The sequence below is a fragment of the Scylla paramamosain genome, chromosome 15 (assembly GCF_035594125.1).
Source record: "Scylla paramamosain isolate STU-SP2022 chromosome 15, ASM3559412v1, whole genome shotgun sequence".
In the NCBI taxonomy this organism is placed as follows: Eukaryota; Metazoa; Arthropoda; class Malacostraca; order Decapoda; family Portunidae; genus Scylla; species Scylla paramamosain.
Window position 1 is genome coordinate 14929874 of NC_087165.1, and position 24030 is coordinate 14953903.

Genomic DNA, 24030 nt, shown 5'->3' on the forward strand with positions numbered 1-24030 from the left:
GTCCATACTAACGCCTAAGATGACCCGACGTTCACCAGCTGAAATGTCTCTCTCCTCTGTCTTTCCTTCCAGATCTTCAACAGTAATTAAACTTGTAGGCAATCCGGTGACGACCTGAGATACTTTGAATCCCGGGAGAACAAATGAATAGTGAAGTTGTGTGTGTGTGTTTCTCTCGTGTCTGATATGTAGCAAGGATGATACATTCCTTGATATCTGCATTACCCGTAGTACACTGCTAGATATGCAACTAAACACTGAGTGCAATGCAAAAAAAAAAAAAAAAAAAAGAAAAGAAATAATAAATAAGTAAATTACTTTCACGCGGCCCACATCATCATTACACGAAGGGGGTCATTTAATGTTTTTTGCGCGCTGATACATGACCTTTAAATCTCGCCCGAGGCATTTAAGTTCAAACTCGGTCACACTATTTTTTTTTCTTTTTTTTTTTTACAATCACCATGAAATTAACACAGCATATAATAGAGTGTCTGGGATGCTAGTAATGATTTTAGTGGATGCTGAAAAATACTGCATGCATGTCGGTGCAGTATCAGTCTTCCTCAGAAGGGATACTATTTGACAAGAGTGTATTTTATTTATTCATTTATTTGTTTGATAAACTTTCAGCTCATTTTCAATTGTGTTAATGCATTTTAGTGTGGTGATGAAAAACTCTAAATTTGTACGAACAGAGCACACTCTGGTAGGAAGTCTGCGTCACAAAGCTCTGTGGTACACAGAGCTTTGTGACGCTTTTGTGACACATGTCAACGCAAGGGATTGTAATGGGTAAATATCATTGGCCAGAAGTCGTGACGCGTCAATTAAGCCACACCTTTATCAACCATCATCAAACACATGTCTGCCTCCCCATCCCCACTTCTTCCTTGTTTCTACATTTCTCATATCCCCTCCCCATCTCCTCCATCTAAGCTTCTCTCTCTCTCTCTCTCTCTCTCTCTCTCTCTCTCTCTCTCTCTCTCTCTCTCTCTCTCTCTCTCTCTCTCTCTCTCTCTCTCTCTCTCTCTCTTTGTAGTCGCTAGCTGTGTCGCCTCACAAGGTCCTATAAGGCTGGTGGCGATAGACTAATATGAAGCATGTGTAACACGAAGGAAAAAGTAGAATTTAAGGAAACTGAATTCACTGTAGTAGTTAATTGCAGTAGAGAAGTTGTGAGAGGAACTAGTTGTGGAGAGCTTGGTTGTAGAGAAATAGTGAGCGTTGTGTTTACGTGGTAAAGTTGATAACATGGTGCGTAGGGTAGATAAGACACAGGGATTCAGCTGACTCTGTAGCCTAGAGCCCTAGAGCCCTGGACCCTCAAACGCCGACCCTCATAGTCGTAAGTGTTGCATTGTGGTTAATTAGCTGTCTAAGCAACTGCTACATTTCAAAATACACTGAGAATTATATATATATATATATATATATATATATATATATATATATATATATATATATAGAGAGAGAGAGAGAGAGAGAGAGAGAGAGAGAGAGAGAGAGAGAGAGAGAGAGAGAGAGAGAGAGAGAGAGAGAGAGAGAGAGAGAGAGAAGCTTAGATGGAGGAGATGGGGAGGGGATATGAGAAATGTAGAAACAAGGAAGAAGTGGGGATGGGGAGGCAGACATGTGTTTGATGATGGTTGATAAAGGTGTGGCTTAATTGACGCGTCACGACTTCTGGCCAATGATATTTACCCATTACAATCCCTTGCGTTGACATGTGGCTTTAGCTAAAAATAAGACTAGGAAGGCTGCTTCATCAAGTAGGAAGCCGTCTTTACATATACATAAAAAAAAAAATGTAAAAGTAACCAAGCTTGTACAGCACAAATTAACACAAGCTTTGTCCAACCGGACCGACCTGTATTAACATGACCTAAACAAGTCGCTCTCCTTCAGATAACACTTTAAACCTTTTCTTTCACTCTAGATTACTTTTTAATTGCTTATTTAAACTGATTTACATATAGATATGAGGAAGAAATAAAAAAAAAGAATAGACAACCCCTCCCCTTCCCCCCCAAAAAAAAAACAATAAAGCCCCCCCACAAAAAAAAAAAAAAAAAAAATATATATATATATATATATATATATATATATATATATATATATATATATATATATATATATATATATATATATATATATTTATATATTTTTTTTTTTTACCCAGTTTTTTCAACTCTGTGATTAAGTAGTACTTCGCTTCACTTTACATTATCACTGTACAACTCGACAGTAGCGATAGTAGCTGGAGTTGATGGGTATTGGACTGCCTACACCTCACTACACAGTGTGGTGACGTATGAAGAAGAAATACTGATATGAAATGTTGCAATATACCATTTATGCATAGCGACTGATCTTTTTCATGGACTTTCGAATGAAAAAAATTGCCCATGTAACTATAGCTGTTACATTATTCGGAGTTGCAAACAGATTGCAATCTATGTAGTGGAAGTGTTCTTTTGCATTAAGCTAAAAAGAGAGAGAAAGAGAGAGAGAGAGAGAGAGAGAGAGAGAGAGAGAGAGAGAGAGAGAGAGAGAGAGAGAGAGAGAGAGAGAGTTTTATTTACGCATATGCATTTCTTCCATTATTTCTATTTCATGACCAGATAATCTTACAAATGCTGCGTAGCGCGGGCAATATTTCATTCTTCATCCAAGACAGCCATAAGTGAGCAGCTTATTATAAAAATGCTTCTTGCTGCAATGAAATATCCCTATTAATATTGTCATAACGAGGATAAATTTTTTTTGCATATTTGACCATAAAGCGTTTCCAGTAATTTTTATGATTTAATGATATGAAATCTTAGAGGAAAATTTTAATTGCGAAAATTTTAACATTTCTAACAGGCTGGACCTTAAAAAAAAAAAATCAATCGCAGAATTTCTATTTGATAATACGGATATGTTCCTTCCTTAAAGAAAAGAAATATATCTGTAAAATATTCTTTTGAATTCTTAGTAGTGGTGCAAAGATAATAACCATATTCCACTTTTAAAAGAAATTAATACACTAAAAAACACTTTATCGATTGATATATACTTTTTCAACAGAGACGTCCCCATGTGTAAATTTTTTTCCCGTGATCACGTGAGTATTTCCCAATATTGGAGAGACTTTACCTAAAAGACACCTTTCCTGGTACTTTGTGTTGGATTTTATCACCGAGGACAAAACTCTTCAGTGCCTCTCAAGATTAAGTGATTATAATTATCGTTCATCAACAAGCTTGCTGTGACCTTGGTGCAGGATATTCGAGAAAAGTTAATTGTGGTGGCATGAAACGAAACTGTAAAATATACTATTGATTGTAAATTAACGGAAAACATGAGATTGCTTTCATCTTCTCTATTGTTTACTTTATCGGGACCTCTGACTATTACACATCACCCACCGACTCTTGCTAGAAATGTTATTAATTCTCAGACGATAACAAATACAAGAGAGAGAGAGAGAGAGAGAGAGAGAGAGAGAGAGAGAGAGAGAGAGAGAGAGACTTTTGATGCACTAATACTAGGCTAATACCAACACTACTACCACCGTCACCACCACCAATACGTCTAGTCTAACACTACCACTTCTCCTACCAACATCACTACTTAAAACTCACCACTAGCATAGAAGGAAAAGAATCACCACTAAAACTCACCACTAGCATAGAAGGAAAAGAAGTAGTAGTGTTATCAACCGACTTTAATAAGTGTTCATTAAATTATAAATATCCTCCGAAGGGTTAACCTGGGACTGCTCACCAATTAATTTCCTTTGTCAATAAGTGCACTTGTTCCTGCGCCACGAGAATTCATCGCGAGGACCAAGACGAGGCGACTACACCTCTTGCATCACGTAATGAATATATGCACCTTAATTGACACTACAACTACAATGGTGCAACTCTTTAATTCCTCAACTTGTTTCGGCGACCATCACTGATATAATTTCGCGATTCTGTCGTTTCTCATATTTTTTGTAACATGATTACGTAATTTCATTTGCCGCGAGGGAGCGGCGTTGAGCATCGAGCGACTTTGCATCCAAGAATCGTACCACTTTGTTATTATTTTTATTTATTGATTTATTTATTTTATTTTATTTATATATTTATTTATTTTTATTTTATTTTATTTTATCTATTTTTTTTTTTCTTTTTTTCTCCTTGGTTTTCTTCTCTGGCCAAGATAGGAGTTGGGTGACGGATGTCCATCGCGTACTATTATTTGTGTCAGTTGGTGTTAGTACACGAAGAAGAAGACTAGTTAACTTATTTTTAACATTATCTTTTTTGAGTGGAGAGTAATACTTAACTGTTAGGATTCGGAGTAAGCCTGTAATTATATTCCCACAACTGAAACATCATTAGCAACTCATCAACGACATACAAACATATATTTCAAGTAATGCTAGTGTTTTAGTGTTGGTATTAGTAATGCAAGCCAGCTGTCAATTTGGTGGCATCTCCAACTAGCCCCTGGGCGGTGGAGGCGGCAGATGAGACACGGCAGCGAGAGTGGGCGGCGGGTTGCGGACTCACGTGTACCTACCTGTGTATGTGCCACTGCGTTCCAAAGTCACCCCCCCCCCTCTCTCTCTCTCTCTAATACTAGGCTAATGATACCACTCCTGCTACCAACATCACTATCCACAACTCACCAACAGCATAGAAGGAAAAGACGTTTTCAACAGACTAATAAGAGTTAATTGTTACGTATAGTTGTGGAGGAGGTCGTTGGTTGTATATACCGCATAACAATTATTGCACAATATACACATGAAAAGTCTTCTGTGTTTAATCGAGTTAAACCTCACGAAACCACACATAATTATGAGAAACACCACACGGTAAGAGACAAGGGACCATAAGTGTATTTACCGCCGCTGCATCACCATCATAAATTCCGCTAGAAAACACCACCACAGCTATTACCACTATCACCAATACTAGAAAGAGACCACCACCTCTTCCAAAATATTACCACCATCAGTACTACCAAGAAAACCACCACCATCACCAACACTACCAGGATACCCTCAATACTATCATCACTACTATCAGGAAAACACTACCACAACCACGCGACTTCACATACAACGCACGCTACGTTCTAAAGCAGGATTCTTCGAAGTAAGGGTCAGGACCCAAAACTGGGTCGCAAGCTCTTGTTCAGTGGGTCGCAATCCCTCGGGTTACATCCCGTCCTTACTTGCTGCTAGGTGAACAGGGGCTACACGTTAATTAAGAGCCTCGCCCACTTTCCTCGCCACGCCCTTTGATTCGAACCCGGGCCTTCTTGGCTGTGAGCCGAGCGTGCTAACCACTACACTACGTGGTATGTGTGTGTGTGTGTGTGTGTGTGTGTGTGTGTGTTAATTAATTAATCTCCATATCAGTGGTATAAAGGTACAATAGAATAGACGTACAGGGTTGTCAAGTGAGTATATAAAATGAATCTGGGACGTGATAAAAAAAATGTTTGAAGAACACTGTTCTAAAGAGCCTACAAAAATTAAAGGTTGTTTTCGGGTTACATAGTGCCTGTCGCTGCGTGCCCGGAACTACTTGAGACTGCTCCATCATCAGTAACCTCATATATTTGTCCATAGTAAAATGCCAGATACAGAACCATCATACATTGTTACTACCATTGACAGTCCCTCCAGTCAGTGATGCATATGAGGCACCTCCACATTGAGCTTTGTTGGATGGGAAGTTTGAAATGTGTTGCAACACCTTGGGAGAGGCAGTAGAGTATTTCTTAGAGAAAACTTCAATCAGTTGCGTAACCATCTCTCTCTCTCTCTCTCTCTCTCTCTCTCTCTCTCTCTCTCTCTCTCTCTCTCTCTCTCTCTCTCTCTCTCTCTCTCTCTCATGAATATGGGGTAAAGTTTTACTTCATTGCCCGTCTTAAGCTGTGATAGCCACCATGTTCTTGATCTTGCTCTTGCTGCTAATATTCCAAGCTAACTAAACCTAACTAAACCCAGCCTAACCTAACTAAATCTAACCCGACTAAACCGATAGATATGAAATAGAACTGCAGCAGTATTAGACAGCTTCCTATCTATTTTTGGTGGCTAGCGGCGTTATAACAAATTTTCGAGGCATAGATATGGGGTTGAAAACATTCAGAATAAAAGGCTCTATCTGATGAGAGAGGTAAGAATTGCCACTTTTCTACGGGCAAGAAAGTAAAATGATGCCAAATCTGCTTCGACCATGCAGTTATATGTACACAAATACAAGCAAATACACACACAAACACACACACACACACACACACACACACTTAAAAATACTACATATACAGCAGAACAAAATCACAAGATAAGATTACATATCTCAAAAAAAGTTATATTCATTAATATCCACTACTCAGTAAAAGTTGTAGCCGCTACAAACTGGTAACTTTCAGCGACCTATCAATGTTTGTTACCCAGCAGCCTGCCTGATGTTTAGTCAGTCCGCAAGAAAGTTTGGTAGCCAGAGGTAGAGGCACAATGACGAGAGTGCTTGCCTGGATATGGCTGGTGTGTGCAGCGGCTTTGAGCGTGGCGGGAACAGAGAGGAAGCCCAACGTGTTGATGTTTCTGGCAGATGATTTAGGGATAGGTGACATTGGCTGCTACGGCAACACTACCATCAGGACACCTAACATTGACAGGTGGGAGATTACTGTTCTCATTGCTACAGTGTTAAGGCGGGTTTACACGAGGCTGTTTTTCCACTCGACTGCTTGCAGCCACCCGGAGCAGCCATCAGGTTTCACCCGAAAGCATTCACATGATGGAGAGCAGCCGCTGGACCGCTAGCCGGCTGCATCGAAAAATAAATAATCAAGATAGAGTCCTCCTCTTCCGAACTGGTTGCTATAAGTGCGAGTTTGCTGTGGTTGAAGAAAAATTAAAAGAAAAATTTATTGTGGACTCCGTTCCCGGTCTATAGAGGCTTGCAGGCTGTGGCGCTCTTGATGCCCTCTGGTACACACATGCTAGGCCGCTGTCTTCCTCAGTGACGATGTAAAACCAATTCCGCGTCCATTTTCCATTTTTTTTTTATAAATAAATTTAAGTATGTTATTTAATAATTGTATATAATGGTATAGTCAATGGTTATTTCTAAAACACTTTCCAACAATATTCCTCCTATTTTCAATTTTATATCGATAGTTGTTCTCATTAGATCCTGGAAAATTACTGGGATGGCAGTCGATCAGACCGACAGCGGTTTCCCGGCTGCGCCGGCAACTCAGTAAATTCCAGCTGCACCTTACTTCCGGCTGTATAATCCCGGTTGCAAGCAGCCGCGAACTGCTCCGTGTAATCCCCTCCTTTAAGGCAGGTTTACATGGGGCTGTTTTTCCACCCAGCTGCTTGCAGCCAGCCGGAGTAGCAGGCAGATTCCAGCTGAAAGCATTCACAAGGTGTAGAGCTGCCGCTGGCTCTATAGCCGCATCAAAACAAACAATCAAGGTGGAGTCCTCTTCCTCCGAGCTGGTCGCTATAGTTGCGATTTTGGTGTGCTTGAAGAAAAAGGAAAAGAAGAAATGACTGTGAAATCGTTCCTGGTCTATATAGCCTTGCAGGCTGTGGTGCTCATGATACCTTCTGATACACACATGGTGGGTTGCTGGCTTCCTAAGTGTAAACAAATCAATTTCGCGTCTATTTCCCTTTTTTTTTTATAAGTAAATAAATTTAAATATTTTATTTATTTATTGCATATAATGGTACAGTCAGTGGTTATTATTAAAACACTTTCCAACAATATTTCTTCTATTTTCAAATTTATATTGATAGTTGTTCCCATTTGACCCTGGAAAATTGCCGGGATGGCAGCCGAGCAGACCTATAGAGAGGTTTCCCGGTTGTCCAGGCAATCCAGCAAATCCCGGCTGCATCTCGCTCCCGGCTGCAAACAGTCACGAATTGCTCCATGTAAACCCCCTTTAACCACTCCCTTTAGTCGTTCATGAAAAGTGAGTGATGATTATCAAAACAATGGGCACTGTTCGTTGGACCATAATCCTCTGCTCTAACACACGACGTTTATGAGCCTTTGCGTAAAAATGATGATTTCTGCCTTTATTGCGTCATTTAAGATTGGCCTCAGAAGGGGTGCGTCTCACGCACCACCTGGCAGCTTCAGCCATGTGCACCCCTAGTCGCGCCGCTCTGCTCACAGGCCGCTACCCAGTTCGATACGGTAACTCGTCTCTCGTTTTTGCTTGGATTTCTTTGGAAAATAAATAAATAAATAAAAAATAAATAAATAAATAATAATAATAATAATAATAATAATAATAATAATAATAATAATAATAATAATAATATTAATAATAATAATAATAATAGTAATAATAATAATAATATTAGCAACTGTTTTATGCTTTCTCCACTATATCGTCGGCAGGTCTGGAGGAGGGGCCAGAAGGCTATCTTCTACCAGTAATATTACACATAACCAGCCAGAGCGGACTTCCTGCGGACGAGACTACCATCGCTTCGGCGCTCACCGCTGCCAATTACACTACTGGTCTCGTGGGTGAGTGATGTTTACTTACTTTTTATATGTATGTATATATCTATGTATCTCTCTCTCTCTCTCTCTCTCTCTCTCTCTCTCTCTCTCTCTCTCTCTCTCTCTCTCTCTCTCTCTCTCTCTATCTATCTATCTATCTATCTATCTATATATATATATATATATATATATATATATATATATATATATATATATATATATATATATATATATATATATATATATATATATATATATATATATATATATATATATATTATTGCTATTATTATTACGACCAGTTCTAGCTTCTCTAACAGCCGCCACTAATTCAGTTCAGCTTCCCTAGGTTACCACCCTTTTTAGCTTAGTGCAGGGCTATGTGAACCCAGTCCAGTTCACTGGTTGCACACAGGTACAAGCATCACAGGAAAGAAACATACAACATCATCTTCTCACACTAACTGTGAAATTACTTGCCAAGCCATGTACTAGGGAGAAACAGACAGAAAAGATGCCACACACATGAGGCTATAACACCCCATAGGCAAATCTCCCACAGGCGGTCCACACACTGCCCAACAGGATGTTATAAACCTAGTCTGGGCTTAATTTGTCACTAATTTCTCCGAAGACAGTCTCAAACCCCTTAAAATTTGTAAGCCTGGAGAGAATGCAGATAGCATAACTTGTAGAGCAACACAAACTGGTCCTCTGACCAAGATGAACAAACTAACAAACAACAAGGTCAGTAGCATTTAACACAACATTTAGATTCCAAGAAAGAGGGGATGGACAAGGGTCCGCTCCCCACACACTGGACATTGAGACGCACAACCCTATAGCAACATACCAAGTAGTGTGGAGGACAAGTTACATCCTTCTAAGGCGTAGAGGTCAGCCACAGACTAGTCATAGCAATATACATTGGGAGGTGCATGACTAATAGCCAACCACGCAATAGCCGCATTATGACCCCTTAACGCATCTCCCACAGTACAGGCTCTCTCGGTACATCTAACCTATCTGGATATCAGTCTGCTACTAAGCTCCACACAGCACGGAAACAAAAAGAAGAGGGAGCCAGTGGGTGGAGTTTTCCCATGTTCCCCTGTAAGACACAAAGAATGGGGAAAGGAGTGGGTGGAGGACAGGGAGATGAGAGGTTCATCCGCTCCCCGCACAATGGACTACTGCATTCTAAAAATGAGCATTAGGTTTACAGAAATCATTATGCCCTTGTGAAAGAAGCTGGGTGGGATTTAATTATTTTATATTAAAGTGCAACTATTCCTTTTATTAAGTGAATTCAGCTCTGCAAAAAAGGGAAGAAAGAAAAAAAATTGAAAGATTATAAAATGAATAAAAAAAAAAGTACAAAATGCAATAAAATAAAATAGTATGAAAAATATAGTGAATAAAAAATTAAAAAAAATAATAAAATGGCCTATTATCCATGCTAGGGTGATGAACCCACGAAAAAAAAAAAAAACAGTAAGAAGGAATGGGGTGTAAATCAAAGGGCTGTGACCTCGCTGTCTCGGTATGTAGCGCAAGTAGACTCAGTCCCATCCAAAAATCGGTCACTATAAGTTATAAGCTTGTTCCGTAGTGGAATGGCAACCTGGGGTGATAAGCACAGCTGTATGTAAATTGCACGCACAACACACACACACACACACACACATCAAAACTGCAGTACGCAGCACTAGTGTGGTCACCAAGTATGAGGAAGGATATCTGAAAGCTAGAAAGAATTCAGAGATCTGCCACTAAAATCCCTACAAGCCTAATATAGGGTATAGTTATGAAGAGAGGTTGATGACATTGGGCTTGACCACACTGGAAAAAAAAAAAGGAGGGAAAGAGCACTATATATTGGAAGGGATGGAAAATTTGGATAGGGATGATCTTGTGATGTCAGATACGAGAGGTGCCAGAGGACGGAAGGAAACTGATGATAAGTGTATGCAGAAGAGACATCAAGAAACATAAGTTCCCCCACAGGAGCATTGCAGTGTGGAATGAACTTATTGATGAGACTGTGTGTGCCAAGACAGTCCATAAATTTAAAGAAAATTTGGATAAAAGTCGATATGGAGACGAGCCTAGTGTGGCTCTTGTTCTGTATTTCACAACTACATAAATACAACTAGGTAAATACACACACACACACACACACACACACACACACACACACACACACACACACACACACACACACACACACACACACACACACACAAACAAACATATATGCATGCACAGCCACCACCACCATGACCACCACCACTACCTTTGATTTTCAGGAAAGTGGCACCTGGGAATGAACTGCACACTCTTTGGCCGCTCGTGCCCAGGTCCGCTCAATTATGGTTTCCAGTCCTTTTACGGCATACCTGTCACCCTTTTCCAGGAGTTCAGGGGTTCTCACGTCTTCTGGAAGTTCCCATTGCATGACCGAAGGTTCCAGGTAAAACGAATAAGTTCAAAATTATGAAAAGGTTTTGAACAGGAAAATCTGGCTGGATTTTACTCATCTCATTCTGCAGCAAAAGATCTTGGAAAGATCTTAGGCATGCATAGAAATGGAAATACGAAAAATAAATAGTCACTGAGAAGAAAAAAAGCTGGCCCTAAGTCGGTATCTTTTTTCTCCTTCAGGGTCTGGCCATGGCATGGATGACTGCAGTGGTCAGCCTCTTCCTTGCAAGTCGCAGGAAGGTCCTGGGCTACTGCACTGGTGTCCTCCTACTGCTGGCGACACACTTGATTCTCGGGGTCTTTTGGTTCATTTTCGCCCATAGCAGCATGAATTCTGACTGTAGATGGGGTGTAGGTTAAGATTTAACAGTTTATGTGTGTGTGTGTGTGTGTGTGTGTGTGTGTGTGTGTGGGTGGGTGGGGGGGCGTAAATGGATACATGCACGTGTGTGTGTCTGGGAGGTGGAGAGAGGGTTGTATTTATCTAATTTTAGTAAGTGATCTTATTTTGTTTCTTTTCCCATACATTTACCCATCATTCTAAACTATTGGAAATTCTCGGCTATTTTGCTTCTAGTCTCAATGTTACTACTTGTCAAAATGCAAATTTTTCATATAAAAATACTAAGCAATTACACTGTTGCCTACCCTTTTATAAGGTGATGTGAATGTCCTCTCTCCTGTCTTCTCACTTGCACAGGTGTCGGCGTGGCTTTTCCGTTACGCCAATTCACGCCTCTTCCGGGGTGACCAGGTGGTAGAAGCACCAATACAGCTGGACGGACTCTCCCAACGGCTAGTTGAAGAATCTCGTCGCTTTCTGGAGGCTCACGCTTATGACAAGACACCTTTCTTTCTGATGCACTCCTTCGGTCATGTCCACACGCCCATGTTCTCCGCACCTCATATGGCAGGCAGAAGCAAGCATGGCAGGTTAGAGAGGCTGGAACGTGAACATTCACTTTTGGTCATTGAAGCTCACTTGTCATTGAAGTTCATCAAAATAATTTGCTGTAATTGCTAACAATAGAATAATGTTACAGTGACAGGACAGTCAACGCCAACCCAAATCGTGGTAGTAATCGGCGATTATCTTTCTTTGATCAGTAACGTGTCGGGCTCTCATGTTTATCTTGAGTGTCTGATCAGGGGTTCACTTCCTATTGACGACTACTCGCCCTCATATGTCTATTCATCATACTTTCAGATCAATTGTTCAGTGCTTCCATGGCACTCCAAAGCTGGGCATGACACTGGTAGGCAACAGTCAAGACCCCAAAGAAGGAATCGTCATAAAACCTCAGAAAGAGAGAGGCTTGGCTACATCCTATCAGATAGAATATTTTCAAATAAGAGACAGAACTAGAAAAGAGCCACAAGAAAATGCAAAGAGTGTGCTTTAGTATAAGGGGAACTGATATCCAAAAAACTGATCTTGGTGATCATCTTGCCATGACTGGTAAAGTGTCAGTAGGGCATGTGTACCCTAAGTGTCCATGTAACAATGTTTCATCTATCCAGCCTTTAACTCAGTTTCTTAGTGTTTTCATGACACTCTGAAGCTGATGTGACTCCTGTAGGCAATGAGGTTCACTGATGCATATTTACTTGATCTAAACCCTTAGGGTTCCCTTGAGCAAGACCTCATATTTGTTAGGTTCAATTTTCTCAATACGGGATGCACTAGGAATTTTGCTCGGCGATGGCCCTAAATTCCTTGTCGCTCCTCACTGTGGCAGGTATGGAGACAATGTGGAGGAAATGGACGAGAGTGTGGGAAAGGTCTTGGCCACTCTGGCTGAGTTAGGTCTGGAAGACAACACCATAGTTTATTTCACATCAGACCAGGGAGGCCACCTTGAGGCCGTGGAGGACAACGGAGAGCGAATTGGAGGACACAACGGGCGCTTCAAAGGTCAGACATATCGTGGTAAAATGAAAGACACCACAGGAAAGCATGCCTTGCAGGAAACTTTCTGAAACTTTGTGATGCACATTAGAATTGTTTCCCTTTTCCTTTTTTTGTTCTTATGGTAGACCTATACTAATGATATGTAAATGATGGTATTATCTAGTCCAAGATCTCTCTCTCTCTCTCTCTCTCTCTCTCTCTCTCTCTCTCTCTCTCTCTTGCTCAAGCATACCTGAGTCTCTCTGTATCAGGGCCAGTCAGCAGGACTTACTTGTATTCAAACACTATTGTTTCTCCATCTCTTCTATGGAATTGATATATATATATATATATATATATATATATATATATATATATATATATATATATATATATATATATATATATATATATATATATATATATATATGCCATTTATACTGACAATAAGTAAATCTTGTGGTCTGGGCTATAGGAACTGGATGGTGAAGACATTTCTGAAGTGTTACTGAAGGGAGCTAAGGGAGCCAGGACACCGAGGTAGTGATCAAATTTTTTTTGTGCACTATAAGGAAGACGGGGTTTACAAGGACTCACATCAATTTATTTCCCAACTTTGCAATGTCTTCCTTATAGTGCAGAACAAAATTTGATCACTACCTTCTTATTATTATATTAACTACATTCATCTTAATGTAGCATACTCAAGAGCATACTCAAAATTGCTGGAAAAATCTTCTCTAAAAGAGAAATCAGCTTAATTTAGCTCATTTTATCTAAGCAACGTGACTTTTGTTCACAAAATTATATCCTCCTTTAAAATTGTGTCAAAAGACACTAATATATTTCATGCATCATTATGGCAACAGAAGTCTCCATGCCTTCCTCCTCTTTTCTTCCCCCCCAATTCCTACAATCCACCCATCACACCCAAGGCACCGATACCTTACAAAAGTGCAGAAAATCTTTAATTTGTCATCAAATATCGCATATCACGATCACATCTCATTTAGGAAATACATCTCACCATCTCATTGTTGCAGTCTCCTCTATCTCCAAAATATTTCCCCTCAAGTTCATATCTCACTCATAGAAAGATTTGCTAAGGTGATTTCATAAACAGTTCAACACAAATGATGTAAAGATGGCATTGAGACACTATGGCATCCTAACCACAAGACAGAGATGTAGAAAGAGTTTGATTTCTTCTTTCATCATCAGTGACCTGAAAACTCAAAATAGTCATCATGTACCCTATACCAGGTGGCAAGCGGCAGGGTGGGTCGGAGGGTGGCATCCGAGTGCCGGGAATATTCAGGTGGCCAGGCCATATCCCCAGTGGGGTGACTCTTGACACGCCCACGTCCCTTATGGATCTGCTGCCCACCCTACTCTCCCTGGCTGGCCTTCCTCAACTCCACACTCTTGTGCCTCGAGCCATGGGCAAGGTAAGGTGCTACTTCCCCTAAAGTTTCCAGTCAATCTTATGCTAGACTGCCAGTTTAGTCTTCCTGCTGTGTGTGAAGATAAATTATTTATATTTATTTATTCAAAAGCACTCCTTTAATTCATATCTCAACTAAATTAATGTAGGCTGTTTGAACATCCCTCGAAAACATTATCATATTCTGGTAATGTCAGAATTAGAAGTGACAGGCTAATGCTTTCCAGTATCAGGAGTAGCAGGAGCAGAAATGAGAAGCCATCTTCCAATGAAATATATATATATATATATATATATATATATATATATATATATATATATATATATATATATATATATATATATATATATATATATATATATATATATATGAGGTGCTCAGAGCCAGAGTAACGTAAGCGACACTCCGGCCGAAATTATCGTTTTTATCCCTTCCTTCCCCTAAAGGGTTCTGGCTCCTTGGGGGGCATGTTGTCCGCCATAATGATGAAACCTTGCATATTAGCGTAAAAAAAAGGCAGAGTGTCTTTCAATGGTAGCGAGCTGGTGGAGGGTGCATGAGTATCTGTGGGTGTGAGGTGTGGGGGAGGCACGCTGCTGTCAGTCGTGTCAGGTGAAGCACAGCGCGTGCTTGTCATTGGCTCGCTGGCTGCTAGGCGGGAGTTCATTCTGGCACCAGCCGCTCATCCATCGCCTTGCTTTGAGAGCGACACGACACGAAGGATCTGCAGATAACTGCATTTGGGTGGATTTTCGACCCTATTGCGGTGTCCATTCTGACTTCTATTCTGCTTCCCGCCACAGTAGGAAGGTGAGGGAAGACAATGCGACAAAAATGATACTTTTGGCCGGAGTGTCGCTTACGTTACTCCAGCTCTAAGCGCCTCATATATATATATATATATATATATATATATATATATATATATATATATATATATATATATATATATATATATATATATATATATATATAATACCTCATAAGATAATGGTACGGCTCATGTTAACACATTGCACCGCTGATCACATCATCATCATAATGCGATCTCTGCATAGTTGCAATATATATATATATATATATATATATATATATATATATATATATATATATATATATATATATATATATATATATATATATATATATATATATATATATATATATATATAATACCTCATAAGATAATGGTACGGCTCATGTTAACACATTGCACCGCTGATCACATCATCATCATAATGCGACCTCTGCATAGTTGCAACATCCTTAGAATAAACTTTCTTTGGTTGACTTTGAGCTGCTTAATAATGCTTGATATTGCCATTTATATTGACAATAAGTAAATCTTGTGGTCTGGGCTATAGGAACTGGATGGTGAAGACATTTCTGAAGTGTTACTGAAGGGAGCCAAGGGGGCCAGGACACCGAGGCTGTTCCTTCACCACTGTGGAATGTCCTTACATGCTGTAAGGATGGACACAGGTGAGAGAGAGAGAGAGAGAGAGAGAGAGAGAGAGAGAGAGAGAGAGAGAGAGAGAGAGAGAGAGAGAGAGAGAGAGAGAGAGAGAGAGAGAGAGAGAGAGGTGGTATCTTAAAACATCCTTCCCCATGAAACCTTTAAGGTAAATGTGTAGAATAGATGCTCCCACCCGATCTGTCTATTTTTTTCGGCTGTGGATAGGATACATACCTTATTTAATTAAGGTGGGTTCACACCAGCTACAATACTACACTAGCTATGCGATGCCATGGGCCAATGCTGGCGATACTTGTGACATGGGTATTCACACCAGGATTGATGCTATGCTATCAAACGGTGCTCGCGTCAACTGCCACATCATTCGGTAGCTCAGTGCATTTGCAGCATCATGGGAGACACTACTCTTGTGGTCTCTTTGAGGAGGAGGAGAAAAAGAACTATTGCTGCTCGCTGTGAGTGCATGAAATAAATCTGGCAAGACTGACATACAAGCAAAGGAATTTCTGTACCTCATCTATGAGTTGCTCCATAACAAGCAACATGCACATTCTTTTCCTAGGGAAACAGGAAGCAGCATGCACGTGGGCGACACTCGTAAACTTGGCAAGGGTAGGATTGTGTCCGGTGTGAATACCCATATTTAAAAGTAAAAAATACTGTAGTGATTGGAAGCTATGTGGCTTTGCATCACACACATCTAGCTAGCATAACATCACAGCTGGTGTGAATCTGCCTTTAATGTGGTGATTTCAGTGAGAGGTAGTAGTTAGGTTGAGCTACAGTAGGTTAGTATATGTTAGGTTAGGTTAGGATAGGTGAAGTTATATTGGGTGATGTTAGGTTATGTTAAGTTAGGTTTGGTTAGGTTAGGTCGGGCTGGTTAGATTAAGTTAAGTTAGGATTTTTTTTTTTTTTTATGTATGAGGCACTGGCCAAGGGCAACAAAATGTAATAAAAAAAAACATTAGAGTGTCATTCTAGAAGCAGAGGTAAAAAAAAAAAAAAGACAATTGAAAATTGGAAGATAAGTGTCTTGATCCCTCCCTCTTGAAAAATTCAAGTCATAGGAAGGAGAAAATACAGAAGCAGGCAGGGAGTTCAAACTTTATCAGAAAAAGGGATGAATGATTGAGAATACTGGTTAACTCTTGCATCTGAGAAGTGGACAGAATAGGGGTGAGAGAAAGAAGAAAGTCTTTTGCAGTTAGGATGCGGAGGGGTAGGCATGCAATTCGTAAGATCAGAAAAGCAATTACCGTAAAAATGGTGGCAGAAGATATAGCAAGATATGCAACTTTACGGCGATTAGAGACAGGCTGAAGACAGTTACAGGAAAGGAATTGATAATATGAAAAGTTTTTGATTCTACTCTGTCTAAAAGAGTGGTATGAGTGGAACCCCTTCCATACATGTGAAGCATACTCCATATATGGACGGATAAGGCCCCTGTATAGAATTAGCAGCTGGAATGATTGAGAAAAACTTGCTGAGACGACTCAGAACGTCTAACTTAATAGAATATGGCATAGAAAGGAATCCTCATTGGGTCATCCACTCAATACTGTGGATTCTTATAATTTAATTGAACTAATTCCCGTCACCATTAATTTCTCTCTTAGGATGAGTTCTGACATACTCCCGCCACTGAGAAAAAACAGATTACGATATATAAGGAAATGTTGAAAATGAAAACGTGGCCCTGTTCAGTGATGCGCGAAGTGTGTTGTTGACATCTCGGCAGCTGGGCTGCGTTCTTTGCTTCGCCTCCATGACTAGGCCACTACCTCTGTTTTATTACTGCAATCATGTAGGATATTTTTACTATTGTGATTACTTGCTTTTTGTTCACCTGTACGCTAACTTGCTTTAAACATTACATGCTTAAATACGTAAAACTTTTTTTTCCTGAATATGCTCGTGCATCTTATATGCCATCAAATACGGTAAATGCAACATCCAGCTTTGAATTGAAAATGAGGATAAAGAAAGTAGGAGGGAACAGAAAAGGGGCTACTGTCAGTTGCCTCAGACACCTGAGTTTCAGTGAGGAAAAGAAGATGAGGTTTAGAAGAGGAGAGGTGGTGTTCCACAGATTGAAAATTAGATCTAAGGCTTTGAAAGTTACAAGAGTTAATGAAAAAAAGTCGAGGTGCTTGAGATTGATATCAGAAGAAGGGCGGTCCGAATTATAGATATCTGTGGTCCCCTTAACAGAAAGTGACTCAGAGGCTTTCGTAGGAGTCGCCACATTGAATTTCTAATTTTGAGAACAGGGTGTACGTATAACTGGGCGTGATGAGAAAAAAAAAAAAATCATGATAACCGATAAATCGATAACGATAACTGAATCGGCATTAACTGATAATCAATAACTGGAGATAAATTAATTGCCTGATAGCTGATAACCAATAAATCAATAAATCCAAAATTCCGATACTAGTGATAACGATATTGATATCTTAAGTAAAAAGTTGATAAATCCCAATCTTTATTTTTATCTTGATCTTAGAAAACTTAGAAATCAGATTCACTGTTTACCCTGTCTCTTCTCTAATGAAAAGTACTGTTTTGAATAAAATAACTATATTTGGTTTTGAAAGTTTAAAACTTCAACATGCTCATGCCAGAAACTAAAATTATCGATTATCGCTAGTTTGGGACCAAAAGTATCGGCGATACCGATGAATCGATAATGCAGGAAAAATAATTGTCGGATAACCGATAACCTGATATCGTAATCACGATTTATCGCAGTAATGCCTACCTATGGGTGTGTGTGTGTATTAGGTGCATGTAGAGTTGTGTCAAAGAAGAGAGTTGTCTTTAGAATTCAGGGTGTGACTGACCCCTCGTGTTGTGAAGCATAAAGGGAAAAATGTTCAGTGAGATCTTAGCTGGGTCATAGATAAGTTCAGATAATTTCACAACACGTTCTGGTGCAGTGCTTCTGGAGACCTCACAGAGAGTAATTATTGTTTCAGCAGCTGTCTTCTGCCTCCTCCTAAGGAGGTTAGGTTTAGTTAAGTTAGGTTCTTAGGTTATGTTGGTTAGTTTAGGTTAGCCCACTCTAGGTAGGATGAGGGGAGGCAGATGGAATTTCACCTTGCTAAAATAGTAAAAATCCAGAAAAATTTGCTTTATATATTTTGTGGCCTTTTTTTTTTTTTTGTTTTCAGTAATTTGGCTTCCTTGCTGAAAACTCAACTTTTCCAAGAGGTTCCACAAGTTTGTTGAAGCTAGGGAAAGATTTTGTGCAAAATGGATGGGAACAATGGTTTTGCATTTATAACACCCTTTTTAGTTATAGTGCCTAGTTGTCAAATCAGTCAGTCATTCATGAAGAATATTTTTTCAGGTGACCATGTTTACAAGATGCATCTGGCCAAACCTAAGTGGTGGAAGGGCAGCACCCAATGTGGCTGGCATCACACAACAGCATGTGACTGCCATGGTGCAAACGTCACAGACTTGTCCTCTCAACCTGAATTGTATGATCTGCTCTCTGATCCTTACGAGGACTACCCGCCAATCAGCCCAGACTCATCAGAGTAAGAATAGCGTTGCTACACTATAATGCCATGCCATGACTAATTCTCGCTGCCTACTACCCCTCTGTGCCGATCTTTTCCTCCACGAAATACAGGTGTCTGGACTTTTGGCAGCAACCCCTTCTCTGTTCCCTCTTGCTTTTTCTATCCACACTTTCAATTCAAAGCTGGATATTGCATCTATGTATGCAACGATCTAACTTGCTCTCGATCCCATGCTCGTGAATCTTCCTAGTTTTCTGCCATCCGGTTTTGATTTCAGGGTAACTCAAAATAAATTCATTGGTGCTGTATACCTCTCACCAAACTTCCTTGAATATATATATATATATATATATATATATATATATATATATATATATATATATATATATATATATATATATATATATATGACTATTTTTTTACAAACTTGGACCACATCCTGACTCCCCTTTTGTGGAGATCTCCATTCTTGGAGACTACACTGTTCACCAACGATTGTCTTTCCTTTCCATTCTACTACTCTGTCTTTCCCACTGGGCTCCTCTGACCACAACCTCATATCTGTATCTTGCTCTATTGCTCCTATTCCTCCTCAGGATTCTCCAAATTGGAGGTACCACTGGCATTTTGCCTCTGGTAACCGGAGGAACATGAGGTTTAATTCAGATTTTCCACTGAATGACTACTGCTTCTGTGTCAGATCCATTTCATTCTGCTGGGGAAATAATGGAGATGATTGTTTGTCTGGTATGTTTTTGTACATTTCTTGCTTTCTCCCTAAACCTTCCAAACCTTGGTTTAACTCAGCCTGTTCTCATGCTATACATGATGGAGAGGTAGCCCACAAACAGTACTTGAGCCTTCCATCTCCTGAAACTTATGCACATTATATTTTTGCCCATAATCATGCCAAAACCATTTTCCAATTAACTAAAAACTCATTCATTAATAGAAAATGTCAAAACCTTTAGAGATCTAGTTCCCCTTGCAACTTTAGGTATCTAGCCAAAAGACATCTTCAATAACATTTCTTAATATTTTCCTTTCTATTATACACTAGTGGCACCACTGTCATCTTGTCTATTTCTAAAGCTGAAGTCTGCTATAAACTCTACTCTGGATGATTCAGGGCTTCTCCAACCTCCAACAATCTCATGCCTCCTATTAAGATTCTTTCTAACGATGTTTTTAATGCCCTTGATGGTCTTAACCATTGAAAGCTTGTGAACCTGATGGGGTCCCTCCTATTGTTCTCTGTAACTGTGCCTCCATGCTTGCATCTTGCCTGATTAAAGTCTTGCAGCTCTTTCTGTTAACAGCTAAATTTCTTTCCTGCTGCAAGTTTCCCTGTATTCAGCCTGTTCATAAAAAGGATGACCACTCTGCCTCTTCACACTACCATTCTATTGTTTTGGTTTCCTGCCTTTCTAAAGTTCTTAATTTATCTTTGACAGGAAGATTCTTAGACATCTATCACTTCACAACCTTATATCTGATTGTCTGTATGGGTTCTGTCGTGGCCACACTACTGGTGATCTGGCCTTCCTCACTGAATCTTAGTCATCCAATTTTAAGGGATTTTGATGAAACTTTTGTTGTTGTCTTCGACATATCAAAACCATTTGGTAGAGTCTGGGATAGTGGGTAAGGAAAACGCAAAAGTCCAGCTTCACGGCAGACTTCAATATAATAGTACAGCTCGACCAACCCTTCCTGCCTAACGCTGCCAACGTCTCTCTGCTAGTACCTAGAGTGCTAGGCCAAATGCCTGTCCTTCCCAAAAGACCTAACAATTACAGTTTCTGCCATGTTATCGAAATAGAAACAAGCAAACAATCTTATCACTAATTATTCCTGTTAACAACCAAATAATCACCTTACAGAAGTACACACACAAACATGCATAAATGATACAACAATCACACACAAACAATACAACAATAATTATCACACACACACACACACACACACACACACACACACACACACACACACACAAAACAAAAATTATAACTCTAGTTTTGTCTCACACAGTATTACAACACTTTAATTTCCAAACTACACTCCTACAGGTTTTATCCTTCTCTGTAACATCATCTCAAGTTTCTTTTTAGACCGTTCTATTGATGTGGTAAACGATCACTGTCCTCCAAAGTTTATGGTGTTCAAGGTTGTCATGTCTCCCACTTTTTTTTTTTATTCAGTGATCTTCTAAGCCAAATTTATTGACCTATCCTCTCCTAAGCTGATGATAGTGCTCTGCACTTTTCCACATCTTTTCCTAGACATCCAACCCTTCAGGAATTAGACTCTCGCAAGGAAGCCAGAGAATGCCTGACTTCTGATCTTTTTAAAATTTCTTATTAGGGAATAGCAAACTTATAGTGATGTTTGGTGCCTCAAAAAAAAAAAAAAAATCTAGACACAGTCTTCCAGATAACTGTCCCCTCTTTTTCAATAACACTCCATTTTCTTCCTCTTCCACACTGAACATCCTCTACTTCGGATCTCATCTCTCACTAAAACCATTTTTATGAAGTATGATGAGCTGTCTCCATTAGTTTTTCTCACCCCCACCTCCTGCTGTTAATTCTTTAAAAATAGTACAGAGATCTTATCCTCCCATGTATGGAGTATGTTTCAGATTAATGAGGATGGGGGGAGAGTTCCACTCATACTGCTCTCTTGAATAGGATCAAATCAAAAGCATTTCGTTTCAACAACTCCTTTAACTACCTGTCCTTAGCTTCTCCCTCTGTGCTGATTTCTTCTATTGCCACCTTTGTGCTAACTGCTCTTCCGATCTTACTAACAGCATGTATTTTCTCCCGCGGCTTTGCTGTGCAATACTTACTCCTTCCTCTCATCCCACTGTCCACTTCTCTAATCCAAGATTCAAGTAGTATTCTCACTCTTTCATCCCGTTTTACTGGAGCTCCCTGCCTTTTTCTGTATTTCCTCCTGCCTTTGACGTTAACTCTTTCAAGAGAGAGAGAGAGAGGTTTCAAAACACTTAACCTCAAATTTTGATAGACCTTTTGACTACATACTCTCTTTGGGGGACTAACAACTTTTGTGGACTTTTGTTTACTACCCATTTTTGTCCTAGATCAGAGTCCCCTCTTCCATACCAGTCCCCTCTTTCATAAAAAAAAAAAAAAAAATCCAACAAAAATACTTTCCAGGACATGTATTAGTGTCTTACATTAGTCGTCCTCATCTGTTCTCTAATCCTTTACTGGCTTACAAGATCATAACTTATCCGATCTTAAAAACACAACTCTTTCTTCAACAGTCCTAAAGAAAAATATTGCATTTAAGAAAGGTGATCTAAATGAGAAAAATCTAACTTTCAAAAACATTTCCGTTAAGAAAAGAAAAAAAATAGCCATGCTTATACTTCTGTAGTGCAGGTTTTAAGCCCATCTCTCTTCTTCCTTTCTTGTTCAGGTACAAGTCAGTGGTGCATGATTTGAAGGACTACGTAAAACAGTGGAGAAAGGGAGTGACTCTGCCACCCTCGCAACTCTCCACCATGGCCAATGGTCTCTGGAAACCCTTCTACCAGCCGCATTGCCTCACATGCTGAAAACAGAGACCACCAGAGCCATGTACACCTGGCACCCACATTATAGCATGTAACAATAGAATACTATCCTCTACTTATGTATGTGGATCATTTCCACCAAAATCTGTTCATGATTGCAGTGCTGGAAATGTAAGATATTTTCCCATAAGTAGGTCTCCAGATTCTGGAATTCAAGACAGTGTTGTCTACAGTTTTTCAGCAATGTTCTTTTTTTTTCTAGTTAATCAGTTGCAAAGAAAACATTGCTATATGATGTTGTAACAATATTGCAATCTAAAGATGAAAATTACCTAAAATGTTTTGATTGGATGTCTTGTCCACAAATATAATATAGTGCTTGACTTCTGTTATTTCTAATGGACTACAGCAAATTCTTACATTCAAAGAACAATCATATTTATTTCTGTTAAAATAAATTAATAAAAAAAAATAAAGTTGACCTTTCATCTCACACCATCTGTAATGGCAACCTCCTTATGCCTTTATGGCTTTTGTTGGACGAGTGGCATTATCTTGAACCTATCAGGATTATCAAAATGCCCATGACGCCCACACTCTGGTGACTCATTCGCCAAAAGTGCTATGCAGCAGAGATGTTATCACAAAAACTACATATGCTCCTGCATGGCATGAAGACATATCTATTCTCATTCTGATGTATATACTTGTGCAAGTATATACCTATATACCGTATCTGCCGGCGCATTAGATGCACTTTTTCCTTGAAAAAAAGTATCTAATAATTATCCTGCGTCTAATGCATCTCTCTCTCTCTCTCTCTCTTCCCTCCCCCTTTCCCACCATCCTCTCCCTTCTCTCCCCATCCCTGCCCTCCTTCCCTCCCAATTCCCTGCCCTCCTCTCCTTTCCTTCCTTCTTTCCCATTCCCTGCCCTCCTTCCCTCCCCATTCCCTTCCTCCATCTATCCATGCTTCCTCTTTCTCTCTTTCCCTGCCCTCCTCTCCCTTGTCCCTTATCTCTGACAGATAAGTGGGAGGGGAGGTGACAGGGAGGAGGTTTGAAACAAGATGAAAGAGGAAGGAGAGAGAAGGAAAAAGGGGAGGAATGGACATAA

At 39.7% G+C, this 24030-nt stretch overlaps 1 protein-coding gene across 1 annotated transcript; it reads left to right on the top strand.

The window, feature by feature from the left end:
- Positions 1-6377: 6377 nt before the first annotated feature.
- On the top strand, positions 6378-23390 carry LOC135107505 (arylsulfatase H-like). Its single transcript, XM_064017453.1, has 11 exons — positions 6378-6678; positions 8116-8219; positions 8427-8558; positions 10844-11007; positions 11199-11369; positions 11719-11951; positions 12758-12933; positions 14173-14357; positions 15719-15836; positions 19190-19382; positions 22818-23390. The coding sequence occupies exons 1-11, from the start codon at positions 6515-6517 to the stop codon at positions 22954-22956; spliced, it is 1779 nt and encodes a 592-aa protein (XP_063873523.1). The 5' UTR covers positions 6378-6514; the 3' UTR covers positions 22957-23390.
- The last annotated feature ends 640 nt before the right edge of the window (positions 23391-24030 follow it).